Raw genomic sequence first — 24,260 nt, forward strand, 5'->3', positions numbered from 1 at the left:
GTGCTCTGGGTATTCAACAATAGCTGTCTTCCTACTGGGGAAGCTAAGACCACTAGCTACTCAGTCCATGAGGCAGGGTGTATCAAAGGTCTATAGGCTTCCTGAAGAGCTGCTGGAAGCCCAAGGTCTGGGTTCTGATAGCCATGAAGGAATGTAGCAGCAGCAACAGGGTGGATGAACTCACCGGCAGACGAAAACAAAGCTTTCCCTCCTACTTTCTTTAGTCTGGGCTGCCACCAGAAGGTGCCACCCATGCTTAGGTTGGCCTTCCTACTTTAAATAACCCGATGAAGAAAGTCTCCCAGCTGCCAGCAGCTGTCTCTTAGTTGAGTCCAGATTCAGTCAAGCTGATGATCAAGGTTAACTCTCACACTGATAGACACACTTAGGACATAATTGTGTTGTTAGGACATTTCAGGGTCTATCATGGATTACGACTGAAAGATGATAATTTGTATTTCAGTAGATATTATAAGAAACTACTTGGGTGGGGTGGCAGCCGCCACTCCTGTGGCAATTAACAGCTGCCTGTAGCTCCAGTTCCAGGGGATCCCATGTGCTCTTCTGACCTCCGTGGATACTAGGCACTCACAGGGTGCATAAACATACATGCAGGCAAAACACTCATACAGAAAAATATAAAGAATAAAAGTTTTAAAAAGAGAGATTGAGTTGAAAGATCAGTGAATAAGTTGCCTGAGAGGGTAGAGAGATTAGAGAAAAGATTTAGAACAAAGTTATGTTTCCACTGAAATGTCCCTCACTTACCCTGGGCCTGCCTGCACCAGCTTTGTTATCTGTGGCTCCATAGCAGTTTGCCACAGTCAGCCACTCACAGCAGACACCTATTGCTTCACCATCTGTGGGCCAAAAATTTGATAGTGTTTACTTTGGGCTTAAAGTCACTGATTTCAGACTTACGTTGCCCCCCCCTTCTTTTGTTTGTGTGTGTGTTTCTGTATGAGTTTATGTATAGACCAGAAAAGGGCATTGGGTGTCCTCTGTCACTCTGGCTATTCCTTTGAGGCAGGATCTATATCTGAACCTGGAATTCACGTCTGTGCTAGGTTGGAAGCTAGCACACCTCAGTGCTCCTGCTGTCTGTCCACTCTGAGCTTACTGTGTTTGTGGGAACGCACTACCTGCCAGGCCTTATGATGGTGGAGCAGGCACCATTAGCCACTGAGCCATCTCTCCAGCCTTCTTCCTTTCTAACTTAAGCAAATATTAATGCTGTCATTGTTTTAGCTACATTCAGCAGCGTCTTGTGTGTTGTGCCTTGGTTTTCTAATTTCCCGTGTGATCATTGACCTGTGGGTTGTTTCAAAATTATTTAACTCACAGATATTTTTTCAGCCATATCTTACTGATTTCTACTTCTGTTTTGATTATATACCTTAAAAATTAAGTATTAGACCAAAATATGGTCTCTTTTAGAGGAAGTTGTGTGTACATGGTGTGATGACATGTTCTCTTAGTTACTTTGGGATGGTCAATTGACTGCTATTCTGGCTCTTCTGATGTCCTTATTGGTTCTCTTAATACTCTGAGTTGCTGGAAGGAGTCTGTTTAAATTTCCAGTGTTTATCTGTTCCTTTATTCTGCAAGTGTTGGCTTTCTGCATTGTCAAGCTATGATGTAGGTAGATGCCTGCTCGTGGTCATGCCAGATACTATTCATCTCTTTATTTCTGTTAAAATTCCTTATATACTTTATTCTGACGTTGACTTTGTGTTTCAGCTTTTTTAACATTAGGGTATGTTTTTCCATTGTTTTGTTTAATCTGCATTTTCATGCTTAGGTTTAGTTTTTGTCCATTGAGCTATGGCGCCAATTCGTGCTCAGCATTTCTTGTGAATCCATCTTATCCCCACTGTTGGCTATCACAAGTGCTGGTGTTTGCTCTGGGAGTCACAGTGAATACCAGTCACAAATTAGAGACCGTTGCTCCCCCTTCTCATGAATGCCACTGAACATTTTAACTTTATGTATATTATAATTTGCTACTACTTTTGCTTTTAATGATTAGGAAATGTTTAAATGACACAAGAATGTGTTTTATGCTTCTTCTCTTACAGGAGAAGCTAGGAATGTGTTTTTTTTTTTTTTAGCTGTAAGAATTTTGAAGCTACCAGATGATGGTGGTGCATACCTTTAATCCTAGCCTTCAGAAGGCAGAGGCAGGCAGATCTCTTGAGTTCAAGGTTATCCTGGTCTACAGAGTGAGTTCCAGGTCAGCCAGGGCTGCACAGAGAAACCCGGTGTTAAAAAACTCTAACAAACAAACAAGAAACCTAAATAAAAAAACAAATCTCAAAAACACTCTAAATATATCAACAACCTAATCTTCAGACCTGAAACCATAAAAGGCTGAAGGGAAAACAGGAATAACTTTTATTAATACCTGGGCAGTGTGGTCTTAGTCCCGACACCATAAGATCAACAACTAAAATTGAAGTCTATAAATTAGACTTCATATAAAGAGTTATCAAGAATGTACAAAGACAGCTTATATAGTGTAAAAAATATTTTCAAAGTATTTATGAAGTATTTTCAAAGTACATATGAAGAACTGTAATTCAACAAGAAACAAACAAGCTAACTCGGAAATTACTGTTTAGTAGTATATTTTGGGAGGACTGGTCTTGTTTCCAGTGAAACTTAGCAGTGAATGTGGAAAAGAACCATTTTTGACAGGCTTACCGTGTGACTTTATGTCCAGGGATATAAAGAAGACACGCTTGTCTTGTGTTTTGTGGTCATTCAGAGCAGTAGCCCCCTTTGTCTTTTATAGCAGTGTTTTTGGAGATGTCTATCCAGTAGATGTTTGGACAGGCAAGCTGCTGAGAACTGGAGCTGTGAGGGCTGCCTGGGAAGGTGGAGGGACTCCGTGTGGCCGCTTGTGAGACTGCTGCATTCACCGTGCTCTTCCTTGCTCTTCCCTTGTCAGGATTATGAAGAAGCTGTGCTCCAGCTGCTGGAAGGAGCTGCCTGGGAAGAAGCTCTGAGGCTGGTAAGAGAAATTCTGAGCAGCTTCTCCTGTGCTGGGTGCTGAGGGAGGTAAAGGAGTGGGTCAGTTGGAATTCCTTGTCTTCTGAGTAAGTGAAGTTAAATAGAAAGTGCCCAGATTCCCAGTCCTGAGAATAAGCGGTATCTGTGAAGCCTCTTAAAACCTGTTCTTTAGCTGGGCAGTGGTGGCGCACACCTTTAATCCCAGCACTTGGGAGGCAAAGGCAGATGGATCTCTGAGTTTGAGGCTTGCCTGGTCTACCAGGTGAGTTCCAGAGTAGCCAGGGCCATACAGAAAAAAAACTGTCTTTAGTAATGTTTGGAATTGGGCCTTCATATGCAACGCACTGCTGTTTCTTTTTTAAAATGAATTGAATTTTCCTGGGATAATATCCTGATCCCTTCTAGTACTGACATGAGGGCCTGCTTGTTGGGGTTTCTGTCTTGCCTCGTTCCCACAGCTAGTAAGCCCCAAAGAAAATTATACAGAGGTCTCCATAAGTTATAAACTGATTGGCCCATTAGTTCAGGCTTCTTATTAGCTCTTATAATTTATATTAGCCCACTATTCTTATCTCTGTTAGCCACGTGGCTCAGTATCTTTTTCAGCGGAGCAGGTCACATTCTGCTTCTTTGGTGTCTGGACAGAACTGCAGAAAGAGCAAATACTCCTGTTCTCATTGCCCTGCCTCTACTTCCTGCCTGGCTACTGGCCAATCAACGTTTATTTAAAAACATAGTTGACAGAATACAGAATTGTCCCACGCCAGTCTCTGTCTTAATTCTCTGTTTGGTAGACATGTTCCTGCCCTAAAATACTGCATTTTTTCCCCTCGTAGGTGTACAAGTATGACAGAGAGGATATTATAGAAACCAGCGTAAAGCCTTCCGTTTTAGAAGGTAAGGATTATATCTAGGTGATGTTTTCCTTTAGAATTATGGAAAAGGTAGAAGAAATACAGGGCTCTCTCTGTTACTGCATTTTAATATATTCTGCTGACTCCGTCATAGTTTTTTTTTTTTAAAGATTTATTTATTTATTATGTATACAACATTCTGCCTTGATGTATGCCCGCACGCCAGAGGAGGGCGCCAGATCTCAGTACAGATGGTTGTGAGCCACCATGTGGTTGCTGGGAATTGAACTCATGACCTCTGGAAGAGCAGCCAGTGCTCTTAACCTCTGAGCCATCTCTCCAGCCCTCCGTCATAGTTTTTAAGACTATATTAAGGTGTTAAGTGATGACATTGAAGAGGTTTGAGTTTTGAAAGCTGTGATATCTTCCTGTTCCTTGCTAGAGCAGACTTTGGCCTCAGGAGCCTGCCTCTACCTAGAGGCTGCTGGCTTCGAGCTTCACCTACAGGTCTTAAAGAGTACGTGTTGGATTTGCTGCAGTTTTAAGCAGATCTCCCTGGTGAGGGGTGTTTGTGTGCACTCACAGTCTTACCCTGCCTGTTCTGACTAGAGCTTGTGGGTGCTTTGGTACTGTTGGCTGCAGTCATCCCAAGCTGAGGATAGAAGGCATCCTCCTTGACCCTTGCTGTAATCTAGGCAGTTCTTTTCTAACGGGAATTTGGGAATGCATGAGCCTAATTTCTATGTCCTCAGAGAGTTTAGTTTATTTGTATTTTCTTTTATTCTGCTAGTTCTCTTTTTCCACTGGACAGTAATTTCAGAGATCATTAGAAGCATTTGTTTCATGCCCACACCATTCCCATGGGTTTCCTCCATCCTGCCTATGTTAGCAACTCCCTGCATACTCTCTTTGTTTGCTTCTTTCTCTTTGGGTTAGATATCAACCAAATCTTCACTGATAGGATTTTGTAAGTTTAGTGGTTACGAGTGTTCTGGGATGGTATTGTGAGGGGATCTCTATAGGTGTCAAGACAAACAGCGATCCTCGAAGAGGTGAGAGTGGAAACTCAATTCAGATTGATTTCGGGGAGTCTCATGCCAGGTGGTTTATTGCCAGTATATTTAAACACAGTATAATTTGGGGGAAAGTTTCCTGGTATACAATCCCCAGTACCCAAGGAAACATAATTATATCAAAATTCTACTTGGGGTACATGTCATTTCTTCCAAGAAGATAGGTTCTAGAAATGGGCTTCCTGTAGTAGCTTAAGGGCCTAAAGAAGGCTCCGGACTGGTCTTGGTCATACAGATAGTGTAGAAGTCATTTGGTCTATTAGCCACCTCTAGTCCTGGTTGTGGGAGCTTGGGGAGCCTCTGGCTCTACAGGTAATGTAAAGGTCATGTAGATTACTAGCCACCTCGGGTCCTGATTGTGGAAGCTTGATACAGCCTGGCCCAACAGGTAACACAGATCACCAGGCTATTGATCACCTCCAGTTCCCAGCTTTCTGGATGGAAGAACAGGTTTTATATCTTTTCCACTGCAAAGACAATTCTGCATGCTCAGTGTTCCTGGTTTCCCTGGAGGTCTCTGAGTACAAGGACCTTCATGCTTCCAACAGGACTGATGAACTCAGATCTGGTATCTCCAGCTCATTAATGGAATAAAAAAAATCTTGGTGGTTAGTCCTACATACATCTTTCGTTGCTGTTGAATTTTTAACCCTTTATCACATCTTCAGTTACGTTTTATCTCTTTGCTTAAAAATTATGCTCAAGGTATTTTTCTTTCTGTATCCTCAGCCCAAAAAAATTTCATGGCCTTTCTGGACTCTCAGACAGCCATATTCATTCGCCATAAAGACCGTTTTCTGGTGGTTCGAGAGCTCAAGAGCCAAGGACCACAGATGCATGTGGGTGAGTGCCTCTGAGAAGCCTGTGGTGGTGTGTGGGAGGTGGGCTCCCATGCACCTCGTCTATGCTGTGTTTCTGTTGTCAGTATTCTGAGACAAGCACTTTATAAAGAGAAAGGGATTGTTTGGGCACAAAGCTTTGGAGGTAGAAGAATATGGCACCAAAAAGCATGTGCTTGACATTTGGGGACGGTGTTGTGACAGAAAGAGGCACACGTGTAAGAAGATAAGGGGCGGCACCAGCCTCGCCGTACAGTCCACAAGAACCAGGTCTCAGTACTGTGAGAGCATCGTTGACTCCTTGCTTTCGCCACTGTCCCGTATTGCACACGAGTTGCTGAGTAGGGACAGACTACTCCTGTTGTCTTATTGCTGTGTTGTAGCTGCCTGGAACTCCATGTTGGAGAAGTGCTTAGGGGTCAGGGCCAGGCAGATATCAGAAAATCTCTACCAAGTAGTCCCACGTTTCCCCATCCAACCAGAGCAGTGATATCTTCAGTGTTTCACAAAAGGAATTTCCTAGTTCCTCCCCACCTAGTCCCCAGAAAGGAAAAGAATGTGGGAAACTCCAGATTTATAGTAAGTATAATTACCGTATTTAATGTTACCTTATTCATTATGGGATCAACTTTGAACTGCCCTCCCCTTCTCCAGTGTGTGTTGACTGAGTGCAGTCATTTCATGTCTGCATCGGGTTTGTCTTCTAGATAACGAGATGGTGGCCCCTGGTCCAGAGTCGGATTTCTTCTCGGAGAGTGGCAGTGAGATGAGCGCCAGATACTCCCAGAGTAACTCCCGGATATCTGCGTACGTACGCGGTCTGCTCAGCGTGTCTGCCGTGCAGAAACAGTGCAGGGGAGTGGGAGGATGTCTGTCAGGCCCGTGAGCGCTGTGCGGGGACTTTCCAGCACATCCTTGAGATGAGGCTGTTCTCACCCTAGCACTCACTGTTGTTTTCTTCCTCCATTGGCCCGCTGTGTTGTCAGGAGAACCTCATTTTTACCTGGCCCTTTAGTTCTTAAGGCAGGGTCTCACTGTGCAGCCCTGGCTGGCCTCCAACTCACAGAGATCCACCTGCTTTTCCTCCTGAGTGCAGGAACCAAAGGCGCGTGCCATCTTCCCCCACCTTACCTTGCATTTTAATCCGAACTGAAGGGAGAAACAGCTCTTTAGCTTTCCTTATTTGCTTCTTCTTAGACCCCACTAGGTTTGTGTGGTTTTATCCCCTCTTTTCTAACATCTCCCCAGATAGGAACGCTGTCTATAGACAGAGCTTCCTTTTCAACATCTCTCATTTCTGACAGGAGGTCATCTAAAAACCGGCGCAAGGCAGAGCGGAAGAAGTACAGCCTCAAAGAAGGGAGTCCTCTAGAGGACCTGGCACTTTTGGAGGCCCTGAGTGAAGTGGTACAAAGCATTGACAAGATGAAAGGTCTGGTCTTTGGTGCTCACCATGCGATACTACAGACAGTCACTTAATACACAGTTATGATGCATTGTGGGACTGGTGGGATGACTCGGGGTCAAAATGCCTGTCATCAAGCCTGACAGTCTGATGTCCATTCCTGGGACCCACATAATAGAAAGAAAGCACCCCCTTCCTGAACGTTGCCCTTTGATCTCCACTGAGACACAAACAAAATCAGGTGTTTAAGAAGCAACAACAAAAAACAACACTGATGGTGTTTTCCAGTTTGAACAGTGGTTCTGTAACCTGTGGGCCTCGAACCCTGTGGGAGTCAAACCACCCTTTCGTAGGGGTTGCATAGCTGATATTTATGTTACATAACAGTAGCAAAATTACAGTTGTGAAATAATAATGAAAATAATTTTATGGCTGAGGGTCAGCACAACACGAGGAGCTGTATTAGAGGGTTGCAGCGTTAAAAAGGTTGAGAACCACTGAGTTAGAGGGAAGAAGCAAGTGGTCAGTGGGAAGCTGAGTCAGTCCTTCCCAGCCCCTGAAGGAGAAGCCTTCTTGTGAGGATACAGTGCTTAAGCCAGGAGCAGGGACCACACTCATTCACTGAGTTTCCCTTTCCTTCCCATGTGCATTTGGGAAGAAGAAAGTGGAAGAATGCTTCTCTAGGGTGGTGTGAGCCTGGGGAAGAAGTCCCTGTGTGATTCTAGCAGTGGAGCTGGGACGCAGCTCACACTTTAACGTTTCTCTCTCCAGACGAAGTGCACAGTATGTTAAGGGCGCTCTTTGTCCTGGCGTTTGAACAGCAAGCACAGGAACTGCAGAAGGCCTATGAGAATACTCTGAAGTTCATGGAGAAGGCACTTCCGGAAATCTGGACTCTTGACTGTCAGCAGAGTTCACTCACATCGGTAAGTTTCCTCAGCCACCACCTGCGGTCTCTGCCTTCTCTCTGTAGCCCCCAAGAGTCTAGAGTCGAAGACAACTTTTGCTTCGCACTTAGCTTAGCAGTCAGCTTGCCTGTTTCCTGCTAAGGTGAAGTAGGTTGTTGTTTTTCCTTTTCAGATAGAGCAGCTGTCATAGGGATGATTGGAAATCCTCAGTGACCATGGAGTATGGAGGAGGGAGGGAAGCTAGGGTTAGATCCTAGATCTGAAGCCCTGGAGCAGGGTGGGGGAGTTTTGTGTCCCATGAAATGTTCTCAAGTATCTGCTGGCTTCTTGAGCTCTCAAGTCTACTGTGGAGAGTTTTGATTAGGATTTAGAAAAGCTGGTATATCAGTCAGAGTTCAGTAAGGAAAACAAAATCCACGCCTGTTATTTTCCCATGGAGAATTTAATACCTGATTGATTAAATAAGCATTGAGGGGCAGAAAAGGCAAAAGAGGAGCACTGGAGGCTGAGAGAGGAACAGCAACTAGAGAAGTAGCGTCTGCCCCTGCAGAAAGAAGAAAAGAAAGAGCTTGGGGATGGTGACAGGTCTGGAGAGGGTACGGCTTAGTGAGACCTGAGAGTTGAGGGAGGCGGCCCCATGAGGCTGGTTTTAAGTGCCCAAAGAGAAGTAGGAACTGTAATGAATAGCCCTTAAAAGCAAGCACGTTGCTTTTCGTTCCAGCTGTACCCTATCCTCTAGTCCCCTTTTTTGGGGGCATGTAACAGGGCATCAGCTGATGGAGAAAACTGTGGTTCATGCCCACGTCCTGGCTTCACTGGCTGTGGATAGACGGGTGGATTTGGTGCTTAGCAACAGGAAGTTGTGATCATTTCACTGGCTAGACATGTGTCGGATTCTAGGTTTCGATTTCCTAGGTTAGTGGGGAAACTTCATGGGTGTTTTACCAGAATGTTTGGAAGACTTGATAAGAGGGTGGATATTTGTACAGACCACTTTACATGCCACAGCAAGGAAAGCAGCTAAAAATCTAGATGCCACAAATGCTTGAATTAACTATAATGGATGTTGCCTAGAAATACGATTATCTTCCATTCCATACTGCAGTGTTTTGAAGTCATGAGTTTCGAATGCCTCTCCACTTCTGTTCAGATCACAGTAGCTTCTACGATCGCAGCTCTGTGAATCTTGTAGGGAAAGTGCGCAGATGTTTTGTTTGGCAGTACGGAACTGGGCCTCGTTCCGGGCACCATGAGTCACTTGTAAGTGCTCTTGAGCTCGTGGTATTACAGCTGACCGTGTTCCAGCAGGGACACATGCAAAGACCAATGAGAGCAAAGCAGAGGCTCACTGCCAGCATGGACCCCAGTGAGATCTGTGTAGAGTTGGTGTTCTACCCACATGACACATATGTGTGTTTCTTTTAATATAAAAATCACTATTTCCAGCCAGGTGGTGGTGGTGCACGCCTTTAATCCCATCACTTGGGAGGCAGAGACAGGAGGATTTCTGTGAGTTCGAGGTCAGCCTGGTCTACAAGAGCTAGTGCCAGGACAGGCTCCAAAGCTACAGAGAAACCCTGTCTCAAAAACAAAACAAAACAAAACAAAAAAATCCTATTTCCTACAGTGCTTTGAGTAGAATGGATCCTTTCTATGTTCCATAAACTTGGATTTTCCTCTCCCCATGGGCTAGGGTCTGCTAACTTGAAAAAGGCCAGGCCGGCTTGTGGAATCATCTCCTCCTCTGCTGCCCTTTCCTGGGAGTCAGGAAGCTTAGCGGTCTGAGCTGAGAGAGCACAGAAGCTGGCCTGTCTATTAGAGCTGAGAAAGACAGAAAGACAGCAGACCCGGTTGCTGCTAGTGGAGACTGTGGGTCTGTCACCATCCGAAGATCATCTCTGCTGACATAACCTGTTTTCTGCTTAGGTCCTAGGTCCGAGTTCCACTGTGAATAGCATCACTGCCTCTTACCAGCAGCAGCAGCAGCAGCAGCAGCAGCAGCAGCAGCAGCAGCAGCAGCAACAGCAGCAGCCACAGCCGCAGCCACCATCTCTCCCTGTTCTTGGTCAGTGACTTCTCTCCACATTGTCTTCGTGCTGCACAGGGCTGGGTGTCGGTGTTGGAGAGATCAGCTCTTTAAGGGATCCCTCTCAGTCTGAAACCACATTTTCTTTGTATTTTAAATTTTTATTCATTTTATATACCAAACACAGTTCACCCTCTTTCCCCTCCTCCTGCTCCCTCTCCCTCAATCTACTCCCCATAATCTGCACAACTGTTGCCCACATCTATAGAGTCTAGTTTGGTCTTCTATAGGCTCCCCAGCTGTCAGTCTAGAGTCTGTTAGCTCCCGAGAGCTCGAACAAGAGGGAACTGAGACCACATTTTATGTGGCTCTAGTATTTCTAATGTTGGTGGCTTGGAGGGAAGGACGCAACATGACTTAAGTTTGTTTGCTTGTATTTTTGAAGACAAGGTCTAACTGTGTTTCTGGCTAGCCTGGAACTTACTCTGCAGACCAAACTGGCCTTGAACTCAGAGATCCACCTGTCTCCCGAGTTCTGGGATTTAAGATGTATACCATCACTCCTGGCACAATGTGACATTTTTAATTTATTTATTTATTTTTTAAATATTTATTTATTATGTATACAATATTCTGTCTGTGTGTATGCCTGCTGGCCAGAAGAGGGCACCAGACCCCATTGCAGATGGTTGTGAGCCACCATGTGGTTGCTGGGAATTGAACTCAGGACCTTTGGTAGAGCAGGCAGTGCTCTTAACCTCTGAGCCATCTCTCCAGCCCCTTATTTATTTATTTTTAAATTAACTCTTGAGCAGCCTGTGCCCAGTTGAGGACATGTATTACCATCCTGTCTCTATCATCTCTCCCCATCTCGTAATGCCTGTTTCAATCTGAATTAAAACCTTTTCTTACCAGGCAGTGGTGGCACTTGCCTTTAATCCTAGCACTCAGAAGGCAGAGGCAGGCAAATCTCTATGAGTTTGAGGCTAGCCTGGTCTACAGAGTGAGTTCCAGGACAGCCAGGGCTACACAGAGAAACCCTGTCTTGAAAAAAACAAAATAAACAAAAAAACTTTTCTTAACCAACTCCAGCTTTGCTTTAAAAAAAAACTCGCAGTGACAGCTGCATGCCGTGTGTCCATCCATGCATGGATGCGCATTACAGTTGCAACATGAGCCTAAGAGCCCACACCTTCTCAAGTGGGAGACCTCTGAGTTGGGATTCTGGTTCTACAATTACTTTTCCACCTTCAGAATAGTATTAGGAGACAGATATTTGTATCACCTTACAACTGATGTTAGAATTTGAAGGCACACTTTACATGCTTCTGCCTGTAAAGTCTGTAACATGTGAGGGTTCCTCATCTGAGTTTATGATGTCAGTGTCCTGTGGCTCCAAAGTTGGTTGGTATTTAATTACATTCTTGTCACTGTGACAGGATTACCCCATCCTGTCAGGGAGAGCATGTTGGTAGGAGCAGCTTGCTGCTATGGTGGCAGGATTGTGTGGCAGCTGATTGCAGCATGACACCAACCAGGAACCAGGGAGGTCAGTTTCAAGCCAGGCAGAAGCATAGCTCAGAAACCCCATTCAACTTAACTCCTGTGTCTGCCAGCTATGTCTATGTCTAAAAGGTCCTGCAACCTCCCAAAGTATTGCCACAGCTTGGATTCAGCTGTTTAAATGCCTGGGTTAATGTGTAGGGGAGGCGGCTTTAAAATGCAAATCCTAACAGGTAGAAAGGGGAAAAGTTGTAATTCAAAAGTAGCCAGCAAAAAACCACTCAGAAAATTAGTTCCACTCAAATAGTCCCATTGCCCTTCCCAGCTAACAGTGGTGTGCATATACTCACATTAGTAGAGGCATTGGCAATGCCAGTTTGTCATTATCTGTGCTTGCCATGCTTGGTGCTGTACACGGCACAGACTGATTGATTACAGGATCTCATGACATAGTCTGAAGTGGGAAAGCTCTAAACTTGAAACTGGGTGTTACAGTTCTGATCGCTTCTGAAGGGGATCTGACTGGTAAATAGTCATCAAAGTATTCTTATTAAAATGATTTTTTGCCCCATGAAAGTCAAACATGGGAATGTAAAACATGTCCTCTTTTGCTGTCAGTCAGCCCAGCTTGTCATTCTGGGCTGATTTGATATTTTATACTTATTCTTGGTTAACTCTAGACTCAAATATAGTTGCAATTATGTAATGTTTTTAAAAGACAATAGATTCTTCTGTAACTTTTTTAAAGATAAAATCTCATTCAAGCTTTAACCATGAAATTATGGACCTGCTTAACCTTGTTTTGGTATTGATATTCTTTTATATCCCAAACTAGTGGGCTCTGTTTATATAGTTTGACTTGTGGGAAGGGTGGTTGTTTTTTTATTTCTGGAAAATGATAGGCATGGTAACATAGGTAATTAGAAACATAGGTCAGTAGGATAGGAAAATCTAGATTGCAAAGTATATTGAAGAAAATTAAAATTTGGTTCAAGCATGGTAACACAGCCTTGTAATCTGGCAGTTTGTAGTTAATCTATGTGTGTATAAGCATGTGTTTGTATAAAATGCAAAATCATGGTTTAAAAATTCTCTTAAAGATTTTTTCGCATTGTTAAATTTTTAAAATAATTTTAATAGTGCATATATATATATATTGCTAGAAATTTAATTATTAGCAAATAATAATGAAACAGTTTTATATACCTTTTTATTTCTTGGTTGGTTGGTTGGTTTTTCAAGACAGGGTTTCTTTGTGTAATCTTGTCTGTCCCAGAACTCACTTTGTAGACCAGGCTGGCCTCAAACTCCCAGAGATCCGCCTGCCTCTGCCTCCTAAGTGCTGGGATTAAAGGAGTGCAACACCCCCACCTGGATCCTTATATATATATATTTTTTTCTTGTCTGTGCTTCATATATATGATTCCTAGTCAGATTAGAGACTCCTAAAGTCTAAAGGAAAAAATACAGAATTCGCACCTGAAACTACTTCCTACTTTACTTTTTAAAGTCAGTTTTGCTGAGCATCTGTTCATAGAATTCTGTTACTTTCTGTCATTCACTTGACTCACTGTTACATACTGCCACGTTTTATTCTTAAAATTGAGAAAATGTTCACATATGGTAAAATGTAGATCTAGTTTGCAACTTGACAGTTTTTTGAAAATGTACCCTTCAGGTCTGGAGAGATGGCTTTTGGTGGTTAAGAACATTTTCGTTCTTGCAGAGGACCAAGGCTGGTTCACCTGTAGTGGCTTACAGCCATCCAAAACAGTCCCCTGGGATTTCAGTGTCCCTTCTGGTCTCCAAGGGCACTTGTGTGCATATGGTGTAGGGGTGTGTGTGTGTGTGTGTGTGTGACATAAACATACATAAAACACATCTAAAAATTAGAAAGTAAGCAGACACCAGTACTACCTCTCCCTGTTCAAATACTGAATCACCTAATGAGCACGTGTGCAGCCTGATGCCCTTCCTCTTCTCTGGGCAGGGTCTCCAGGCTGTGTTTGCTTTGACACTACAGAGTTGAGGGTAGCAGACCCATTATCACCTCCCTTCTGTTATTGCTTTCAGATGCTGGAATCTGTGTGCCACCAAAGATTGACCTGAGAGGCCTGTGGAAGCTGAGCCTGCTGGACTGACTGACCTGTGAAGAAGGCATCACTGGGAAGACCATTTGCCCCTCACTCCTCATTGTGCTTCTAGTTCTTGCTCCTTAGAGGCCTGGCTGTTGAGAACTGAGATATGGGATGGTCTGCCTTTGCCCTGCCTACAGCTGCTGTGAGCACCAGACTTAGCACTAAGCAGTCTGGTTCTTACTTTAAGTACTGCCAGAACTTTGTTTCAGCCAACATATTACAGTTTGTTTTTTAAATACTATTTTTAGCTGGGCATGGTGGGGCATGCCTATAATCCCAGCAACGCCAAAAGCTGAGGCAGAAAGGCAAGTTTCAAGACCAGTGTGGGATATAGCAAGATCTTATCTCAGAACAGCCCCACCTGCTGTCGTTGTGTTTAGTGCTCTTTGAGAACATGGCTTCTGAAGCAGAAAATCATGGACCCGATTTTCATGCACAGATCCAGGCCTAGTTTCTGTTGTAACCGTGGTAACGCTCATCATTGGTTTGATCCTCCGTTCCTGTGTAGATAGGGAGTAATGTTTCATTCTACCTCGTAAAAAAAAACAGAAAACAAAAAAAAAGTGGAGTTCCATTTCTGTGTTGTTTTGCATTGCTGACATTGTGTATTGTATAAAAACAGGCTGTTACTGCTGCCAACATTCAGTCAGATGTGATTGTGTAGCTGGCATCTTCCCACCCTGCTCAAAGCAGAATAAAAAGTTAAATGTGTTTGGGGACTAGAGAGTTGACTCAGCACTTAAGAACAATTATCCCAGCACCCACATGGCAGCTCACAACTGTTCACTTCAGTTCCAAGGAATCTAATGCCCTCTTCTGACCTCTTGGCACCAGGCAAGCACGTAGTACACAAACATATACATACAGCCAAAACATACATATAAAATCTTAAAAATTTTTTCTTAATTAAATGTGCCATTCAATCAGGCTATGTGCTACCAGCTTTAATTGGTCTATAAGCCTCCTTGTGGTGTGAATGAAATGGACCCCATGGGGCTCTTCAGGAGAGGCACTATCAGAGGGTAGGGCCTTGTTCGACTAGGTGTGGCCTTGGAGGGAGTATGTCTCTGGGGACAAGCTTTGTGGTTTCAGATGCTTAAGCCACGCCCAGCGTCTCACTGTCTGCCGATCTGGATGTAGAACTCTTAGCTTCCTCTCTAGTACCATCTCCGCCTGCATGCCACCATGCTTCCTGTCATGATCATGTTTCCCACCGTGGTGTCAATGGTGACAATGGAACCTCTGAACTTTAAATGCTTTCCTTTATAAGGGTAGCTGTGGTTCTGGTGTCTCTTCACAGCAATAGAAACCCTAACTGCGAGGCGACCCTCCTCTACCTGCACTGTTACAGGGACTGCTTTATCGCCAGTGTATGCTCTGCTAGAGTCATCAATGGTTGGGTGGGATGGATTGGAATCCGCTGACACAGGTCCTGCACTTCAGTTTTGGGTAGACAGCAGGCATGGTATGGTAGCAGGGATGGAGGTTACTCTTTGCTCTCCAGGCCCTGCCTCCTATGCTGAGTGATTTTTGTCACTAGTTTACTTTCTGTAAGGTGTTTAACTGACCCGTTTCATCCTGTTTCCAAAGGCTTGGAAGAATAATTCTTTCTCTCTCTCTCTCTCTCTCTCTCTCTCTCTCTCTCTCTCTCTCTCTCGTCAAGTCTAGAAATAGGTCAGTTTATTTTAATTAGAGGCTTTTTAAAAATTCTTCGACAGTTTCGTACTCATTAGATGGTTGTCTTAAGAGACATCGTGACCATGGCAACTCTTACAAATTGAAGGGGGCTTGCTTACAGTTTCAGAGGTTCAGTCCATTATCATATGCAGGCAGACAGGTGCTGGAGCTGAGAATCTTACATCTTGACACAGAGACCCCAGAACATCGGCTGACACACTGGGCAGTATCCTAAGCATAAGAGACCTCAGAGCCTGCTCCCACAGTAACACACTTCCTCCAACAAGGCCACACCTCCTAATAGTGCCACTCCCTTTGTGGGCCATTTTCTTTCAAACCACACCAATAGTAGTACATAATTCATCCCTGTTGTAACAAACTTGCGAAGTTTTCCCCAGCTGTTAAATTTAGATGATGTTGAAGTACTAAACTTAGATGTTTTTGTGTGGAGCCTGTCTTTACTGGGACAGGTGGATCCGGTGAGCATTGAAAATAATTTGTGAAAGAATGTGGTTCTATCAGCTTTCCATTGACATTTTAGTGTTTAGGCCTGGGGCTTCCTGGAGTTGAGCAAATGGCTCTTGGAGCCTCTGTATGGTAGAGATGCCTGTTTTCCAGATGCTCAGGGTGCAAGTGTGACCAAGAATCCCAGTAAGATGTGAAGGCTCTTGTTTAAGAGCTAAAAGTCACAATTGTAGCTATTGGGAGCACTGCCTGGGGACCAGATCCTGACACATGTATCTGCTTTCCATCAGCTGTGAGAAAGCCACTGGGCAATATAGGGAAACTGGGGTGGCTGGGGTCTCCAGCCTCATTCCAGACCTGCGCTCAACACCATCACCACTGGTGTTGCTGCAGCAGCTGCTGTAGCCACATCTTAGGGACGATGGTAGTCGTGGTCTCCAGGTGGCTCACTCCCTCTCCCATGTTAAATGTTTGTCCAACCAACAGAAACACACAAACACAGTAAAGACAACCATGGATGGCTACCACACATTCATAAACCTGAATGGACCAGGGGAGTCCAGTGATGTCTCGCATGGATTCCAGACACTGGGCCCGCATCTGCAGCTGGCCTCTCCTTTATGTTTTAAACAGAAGGTACCTTAACCAGACTTTCCTCTGGAGGTGACAGACCAGGTGACTTTCAAATTTGTTCCCTTTTGGGGTATAGGTCTCATTTCTCCAAGGCATTAGGCAGCAATTAATTAGATGGGGGTCCTGGGACCCTGGAACTCCCTTGGCTACCACACTCCTTGCTCCAAGGGGCTCTGAGACCCCCAGTGTGTCAAGGTCTGTTCTCTGGGAATCCCGCTGGGGTCTCCAGAAATGTGAGGTACCCACTTGTATGTGGATTCAAGCCAGAAAGTCCATTAGCTGACAACTATGCTGGATGTTTGGGACCTGAGTGTAGTCCTGAGTCTTTTTAAAAAAGGGTGAACTTTTTTTTTTAAATTTACTTACTTTTTATATACCAATCCTAGTCGTCCCCCCTCCTTCCCCCCCCCCCGCTCCTCTCCCCACTCTACCCTCCATCTACTCAGAGATATAAGGCCTCTCCTGGGAAGTCAACTAAGTCTGTCCCATCATCTCAAGGCCCCCTCCCCCTCCTCCGTGCATAGGCTGAGCAAGGTATCTCTCCATAGAGAATGGTCTCTACCAAGTCAGTTCATGCATTAGAGTTAGATTCTGGACAGGATGCTCTTTTAAGCACAAAACTACATTCTGTGTTGACACAGCTCAGCAAGGACAGCCAGAAGGGGACTACAGAAGCCAAAACAAGTTAGTACAGTTAGGGACTTTGCCATAACTATGGACTTTTATGGATTAGGTCTTTGTTCTGGTTTTGGCAGGTGTTCCTGCCTGTGTACTGGGTTTCGAGACCTGAATGGTACTTCTATTGTAGCGTCCATCCGTAGTGCTAAGGGAATGATACAAGTCTTCACGGCCAGTAACCCTGGTGGCTTTCTATGAACCAGTTTTGAGACATACTGGTGAGTAAAAAAGAGGTACAGTTAAGACAGGGTAGTTAAAACAAGGTAGATTGCCAACATATTCTGAGTTTGCTGTCAGATGGGAAATACGGTACTGTTTTTGTGGGAGACTGGACTTATTCAGCATTCTGGGGGGGTTGTGGATGAGGATCCCCTTGTACCCTTTAACAGCATTTACTCTTAACCCGTTTTTTCTTTTTATCACATTTTTCCTTAAGCATGTTTTAACAACAGAGTAGTTCCTACAGTGGGAAGCGTAATGTTAGAACAAGTTTCTTCCAAGAGAAACTGAGCAGTCAGCATAGTGCATGTCTGAATCTCATAGCCCTGCTCCACTACCAGGTGTTTGTATCATTTAAGGCAAGGACACATCTGTGTGGCTCTTACTCCGTCAGGAAAAAGGCGTGCTGTGAAGGGAAGGGGACACGAGGGGTCTTTAATGCTACAGGAATGAACATGCCAGCTCACACACCATATGTAGAAAGGTGTTCCCTCACGCAGTAAAGCTGACACACTGTCACCACAGTGGCCACGCCGCCATCAGTTCAGAAGCACCTTCTGTAGAGGAAGAAAGGCCCATGCTCCTCGTACTCAAAGCGGTGAACCCACAGTGGTTGGAAACCCTGGAGCGAGGCTAGGATAGAGCCACCAGTCCACACTGCGGTGTCTCTCTCAGGCAGAACATTGACCTGTGGGGTATCATTGGGGCACATGCTGCTCAGTTCCTTCTGCAGGCGGTTAGGGAAGCCCCTGAGCATAGTGCTGCCCCCACAGAGCAGGATGTTCCCCATGAGGTCTCGCTTGAGTGCGATGTCACACTTGTTAAGGCAGGACACCGTCTGGGTGTGGAGGCCCAGCTGCATGGATTTGATCAGCGACGGCTTGAAGAACATCTCCGAGCAGAGGAACCTCTCCTGGCCCAGACGGATCTCTTTCCCATCAGGCAGAGTATATTGGATCTCATGTTCACTGGGAGGGATTTTCTTCTCTTCGATGGGGTCCAGGGCCACGAAGCAGCATCTTGTCTTGATGTCCTCCACAATACTGGTCTGGTCCTCTGTGAAGTGTTTTCCAGAGTTGTTCATCAAGCTCATCAGGTAGGCCGTCAGGTCAGATCCTGCATAGTCTAGCCGCCCCGTGATACTAGGCAAAGGATAACCCTCATAGATGGGTACCACATAGGACACACCGTGGCCCACCTCCACCACCAGCCCGGACGTGCGTCCGTACGAGTACATGGACAGGCGGGACTGGTAGGCAATGTGCATCGCAGGTGTGTTGAAGGTCTCAAACAACATCTCAGCATACTTCTCTCTGTTGGTGTGAGGGCTCAGGGGTGGGTCCGAGACCAGGACTGCATGCTCCTCCGGGGAGATCTTCATCTCTTTTCGGAAGAGGTATTCCCAGATGTCCTGCACTGTGTCCCAGTCCACGATGATGCCATGACGCAGGGGGTTGACCAGCTTGAGCTGTATGTCTGGGTTAAGGAGCTCATGCCCCACGAAGGTCTCTTTGCGATTATCCCCAGTCTTGGCTGTCTCCATGTAGGGCTTGCCCACTGTTGTTGAGATCTTGTGAGTGGGCTTTGGCAGGCCAGCAAAGCCACATTTACAGAAGCCGGTGCCGAGATCCACGACCACTGCTTTGGTCACCTCTAACTTGGACCTGTCCTTGGGAGCGGTTGACTTCTCAGGGTCTTCTGTCTCGGCACTCTCTCGACGGACCCATACTGCCCTCTTTGCTGGGCCATCCTTTAGGGAGGCAGTCTGGAGGACCTGTGTCTGCATGGAGGCCTGGTTGGCAGCTTTCTTGGCAGGCGGCCCATCCCCCATGTCTGCTGCCTCTGGAGCCCACACGCTGTCCAGAGACATACTGCTCTCAGAAAGCTCTTGATCCTGCTGGGTACGAGGCCTGAAAGGCTCAAATCAGAGGACGGCTTAAGAATCTGCCCAACAGTGACATCACTGATTATGACATAATCCAGCGACCAGAGACTGTCTAGACACTGGAGACCTCGTTTGGGTACATTGGAGATATTATCTTTTGTAGTAAAGCTTGATTAATTTGTTCAGTTCATTTGTTGAGTGCCTGTAACATGCCATGAAGAAGCAGCGACAGAGTCCTGCCCTTATCTGGTCCATATTCGAGTTGGTGTATGCTGCGGGGAAAGACACAAAATGTCTGTTGAACAAAAAAATAAAATTTAGAAGTTTTTAGAAAAAAATCAGAGGACAGAGAGAGGGTGGCCGTGCTGATGTGGTTCAGGCAAAGGCTCCCTGAGCTGACAGCAGTTGTGTAAGGAGCTGAAGGAAGTGACCTAGTGACAGGAGTGCAATTGGTACAGGGGACTAAGTCACATGACTGGGGAGTTAGTGAAGGGGCCAGCAGGGTGCCGGATCCAGCCTGTGGCGGTATAAGAATTTACTGCAGCAGCCGTACTCATTCATTTATGGATTGCCTGGGTCATTAAAAAGAAAACAAAAATAAAAAAAACAGTTGAATCAGCATCACAAAGACTGGGCCAAAAGCTGAGGGGAAATAAATGTGACCGTCCCCTTACAGAAGTTTGCTGAGCTCCACTGAGAGAAGCTGCAAGAAGACCAATGTAACCAGGGGGAAGAGTCTGGAAATGTAGAGCGTGGGTGGGAGAAGGGAGGCTGGTGGTAGTGGAGGACCAACCAGTCCCATCAGGCCATGGGCCATTGCAGGGACTTGTGGGTGACCAGGGCTAAAAGGGACTAGAGAAATTTGAACAAATGGACACCATCTGAGCTTTTCCCAGGAGCTACTGCTGCTGTGATGATTGGACAGCCCTCCTGCCTAATTTGGGGGTCTAAGGTAGATAACCCTACGAAGAATTAGTTTTGAACATAGACTTGCGCTCCTTTATAAGGGTCACAGCATGTGCATTGAAATATGACCTGACTGAGTCCCACCAGTGCAAACATTAAGGCTCAAGTACACAGCTTCCCCAAGGATATCCAGTAGGAGTACACAGCGCCCCCCAACATGTACCACATACATGCCTAGACACCTAGCATGCATTTCTGAGGCTGCTTGGCCATCTGCCTCCTCAGCTGGACATACTGATTCCTACCCCCCACAGCGCTGAGGTCGTTAGGAGACCCTGTTAGTTGGTGTTAGGTGAACTTTGGTTGAAGTATTATCCCTCTTAAAAACTGATCGCTCTTGGATTCTGAACCTCTACACCAAGTACAGAACCCAGGATCTAACCTTATGCATGCCTCATCTTTGACCTTACCCTCGGCTCTATCTTAGATGTGAGACAGTCACTCTGGTGATGGCGTCCTTCCTTCGTGGAGGTGGTGGCAGGTCCTCTTGGTCTCAGGGGTGAGAAGAAAAGTACAAAGTGCTGCTAGCTTTACTAGAGAATGCACCTGTGCTTGTGAAATGAAAGAGGAGGCCAGGTATAGGCCTTGAGCTTTGTGTCTAAAACGGAAGCAGCGTTCAAGGTCTCTAGGAGACCTGGTTAATTGGTGTTAGATGGACGTCTATCACTCTCAAAAACTGCTCTTGAATTCTGAACCTCTGTGCAGCTCTGCCCAGCCCCTAAGATTCTTCAAAGTAGCACAGGAAAAACCCGGTACTGTGCCTGGTTTTCTCTAGGGGCCCAAATTATCAGTGCCAAGAAGCAGAGGAGGAAAGAAATAAATGGATCACCACTGAATGGCCAGACATGGAGATGTGAGAAGGAGCGGAGAGGTTCTAGAGCCGCTGGTCATCAGCTCTGTCCTGGAGCAAACCAGTTAGGAAGGTGTGTGGAGGGTGAAAGGAGCAAGCTCCCCCCTATCTAAATGGACCGTCCCTGGTGACATCACAACGCTAAGTGGTTGCCGAGGCACGGTTGGAGGTGGACTCTCATTTCTCCCCAGGGAGCTGTGGATGTAAGAAGGTGAGGAAGGGAGGCAGATGGCGACAAAGAACAACCCTAGCCCAAAGCCCATGGGCACAGCCCAGGGTGACCCTGGAGAGGCAGGAACACTGCCAGTCCCTGAGGCTGGCATCCGGGACACAGGGTCCACTCAACTGAAGATGAAGCCCAAGCAAATACGCAAGATCAAGGCGCTGGTCATTGACCTGGGCTCCCAGTACTGTAAGTGCGGCTATGCGGGAGAGCAGAGGCCCACCTATTTCATCTCCTCTACGGTGGGCAAGCGCAGCGCCGAGATGGCAGCGGACGCTGGAGACACCTTCAAGGAGACATACGTGGGCCATGAGCTGCTCAACATGGAGGCATCTCTGAAGCTGGTTAACCCACTGAAGCACGGCGTCGTGGTGGACTGGGATTGTATCCAGAACATCTGGGAGTACATCTTCCACACCGCCATGAAGATCCTTCCGGAAGAGCACGCGGTGCTGGTGTCCGACCCTCCGCTCAGCCCCATCAGCAACCGGGAAAAGTATGCGGAGCTCATGTTTGAGACCTTCCGCATCCCAGCCATGCACGTGACCTCCCAGGCGCTTCTGTCCATCTACTCATACGGCAAGACCTCCGGGCTGGTGGTCGAGAGCGGGCATGGTGTGTCGCATGTGGTACCCATCTCTGAGGGGGACCTGCTGCCGGGCCTGCCCTGCCGTGCAGACTATGCCGGCTGCGACCTCACCAACTACCTCATGCAGCTGCTCAATGAAGCAGGTCACCAGTTCTCGGATGACCACCTGCACATCGTCGAACACATCAAGAAGAAGTGCTGCTACGCCGCGCTGCTGCCAGAGGAGGAGATGAGCCTGAGCCCCGAGGAGCTGCGCGTAGACTACGAGCTCCCGGACGGCAAAGTCATCACCATCGGCCAGGAGCGCTTCCGCTGCTCCGAGATGCTCTTCAAGCCCTCCCTGGTGGGCTGCACCCAGCCGGGCCTCCCGGAGCTCACGGCTGACTGCCTGGGCCGCTGTCAGAATACTGGCTTCAAGGAGGAGATGGCTGCTAATGTGCTGCTGTGCGGTGGCTGTACCATGCTGGACGGCTTCCCTGAGCGTTTCCAGAGGGAGCTGAGTCTCCTCTGCCCCGGGGACAGCCCCACGGTGGCCGCTGCTCCCGAGAGGAAGACGTCAGTGTGGACCGGCGGCTCCATCCTGGCCTCGTTGCAGGCCTTTCAGCAGCTTTGGGTCAGCAAGGAAGAGTTTGAGGAGCGCGGCTGCGCAGCCATCTACAGCAAATGCTAAGGGGCGGGCCCCACCGGCAAGAGCTGGAGAGCAGAGCCCCATCCCCTGGGAGGGAGACTCTTTACCTTTACAGAATTTCACATTAAAGTTTAACCTATAACGGTCGTGTCTGGTCTGGAGTTCTTGATCGAATCCGATAGCGGGTGGGGACAGGTTGAGTTTAGAGTTAACTGCCCTCTTCTTGAGTGTCCGTAAGTGGGTCAGTACAGTCGTCAAAAGGGAGACGAGACAAGATGGATGCCGGACTGTCTTAAAACTGCTGTGGCAACGATTCTTTCCAGAAAGGAAGGCACATGCACACGTTAGCAACACCACATAAGTGCAAATACACATGAATACGCAAGTACAGATGATAAAATTATAAAAGCGAGTAAATTATAAGATAGGAAGATATGACATGCAAACTTTAAAAACTCACTGGATGGACTCAGACCCTTGGTAGAGGACAGATCAATGTAATTTCACTAATAGAAATGGATATAGAGAAAATTTCCCTTTTAAATGAATGGAGGCAGGGTGGGGAAAAGGTTCATCAGGTAAGGTGCTTGATGTCAAGTCTGACGACCCACGTTCAAGCCCTGAACCTATAATGTGGACGGAGAGAACCAACTGCAAGTTTCCCTTGGACCTCACATACCCTACCCACTTTGCCATGTGTATGTGCGCATTGCACAAACACACACACACACACACCGCAAAAAGTATGGAAATAAATGGGAAGTAAAAAATAGAGTCCTATGGAATGGTACCAAGAAATTAACATCTGGCCATTAAAATTAGAACGAAAAAAGAGAAAAGGAGACAGCTTAGTTCAGCTAAGGAAGCCGTAGTGGGGGCTAAGAGGCAGGACAGCGGACCACATGGCCGATACACACACACACACACACACACACACACACACACCGCCTTGCAGCCCACTCTCTTCCTCTCTCCAGATTCCTGTGGACTTCTTTCTTCAGCAGCATCAAAGAAGTCCAAAAGGGAAAAGCAAACAATCCAAATGACAGGCTAGCCGAGGAGACCCACTTCTGTGTAAACGTTACCAGTCTGCAGGGAAACAAACTCTGCGGAAACATGGAGGCTTTGGTTTGGATCTGAGATAGGCAAGCCGGCCATGCTTATAAATAGCCTCTCAACCGCCAAGTGGAGCCTCTTCTCTGTGCCTGAGAGGACGGGGGCTGGGCACGCTACCCGCATGGGGCTGCTCAGAAAGCCATCCATCCAAGTCCCCCCCCCCCCATACTCATTAACGTCAGGCAAAGCAGATGACAACAAATGATATGACCAGCGGAGATGGGTCATCTACAAAAGGTTGGCCCTGGGAGGGTTGCGTAGGGCCCTAGAAAGTGATAGTGGTGACGTTTCAAGTGGTGTCTCTGCGGGCACTTGCTGACTGTCGCAATAGGAGTCTGCAGAGGGTCTCCTTTACAGAAAGATGCTATGAGACAGCAAGCAGCATGTCTTCTGGGGACTTGGGAGACGAAAATGGTTGGGCCGAGAGGGGTCCCGCGGAGTTCACAATCTCCCTGCCCTGGAATATTTGAGATGCCTCTTAAAAGGCAACTCTTGTAGCATAGCATTCCACCCCAAGTCCAATGTGGAATCAGGGAGGACCCGGGACTCAGAATTCAACATCATTCAAAAGGT

The 24,260-nt window shown here is 46.5% G+C and overlaps 3 protein-coding genes across 4 annotated transcripts in view; 2 read left to right on the forward strand and 1 right to left on the reverse strand.

Moving 5' to 3' along the window:
• Elp1 (elongator acetyltransferase complex subunit 1) overlaps positions 1 to 14,469 on the forward strand; it is a 55,867-nt gene extending 41,398 nt beyond the window's left edge. Inside the window, exons 30-38 of one of the 2 annotated variants that reach the window (XM_075967185.1) lie at positions 2,951 to 3,013; positions 3,849 to 3,909; positions 5,669 to 5,782; positions 6,486 to 6,585; positions 7,083 to 7,210; positions 7,955 to 8,109; positions 10,018 to 10,062; positions 10,099 to 10,156; positions 13,694 to 13,899. In XM_075967185.1, coding sequence (XP_075823300.1) covers positions 2,951 to 3,013; positions 3,849 to 3,909; positions 5,669 to 5,782; positions 6,486 to 6,585; positions 7,083 to 7,210; positions 7,955 to 8,109; positions 10,018 to 10,062; positions 10,099 to 10,156; positions 13,694 to 13,761 — 792 coding nt within the window. In that variant the 3' untranslated portion in view covers positions 13,762 to 13,899. Of the gene's footprint in view, positions 1 to 2,950; positions 3,014 to 3,848; positions 3,910 to 5,668; positions 5,783 to 6,485; positions 6,586 to 7,082; positions 7,211 to 7,954; positions 8,110 to 10,017; positions 10,157 to 13,693 lie in introns of both variants that reach the window. The other variant, XM_075967184.1, reaches the window with a different exon arrangement.
• A 3,505-nt stretch (positions 14,470 to 17,974) lies between these two features.
• Actl7a (actin like 7A) lies at positions 17,975 to 19,300 on the reverse strand. The gene has a single exon (XM_075967189.1). It carries the CDS (start codon positions 19,298 to 19,300, stop codon positions 17,975 to 17,977), a length of 1,326 nt encoding a protein of 441 aa, XP_075823304.1.
• Positions 18,934 to 22,643, forward strand: Actl7b (actin like 7B). Its single transcript, XM_075967190.1, has 2 exons — positions 18,934 to 19,451; positions 21,323 to 22,643. The coding sequence occupies exon 2, from the start codon at positions 21,360 to 21,362 to the stop codon at positions 22,611 to 22,613; it is 1,254 nt and encodes a 417-aa protein (XP_075823305.1). The 5' UTR covers positions 18,934 to 19,451; positions 21,323 to 21,359; the 3' UTR covers positions 22,614 to 22,643.
• Positions 22,644 to 24,260: the final 1,617 nt, after the last annotated feature.

Source organism: Microtus pennsylvanicus, chromosome 3, assembly GCF_037038515.1.
Source record: "Microtus pennsylvanicus isolate mMicPen1 chromosome 3, mMicPen1.hap1, whole genome shotgun sequence".
Lineage (NCBI taxonomy): Eukaryota > Metazoa > Chordata > Mammalia > Rodentia > Cricetidae > Microtus > Microtus pennsylvanicus.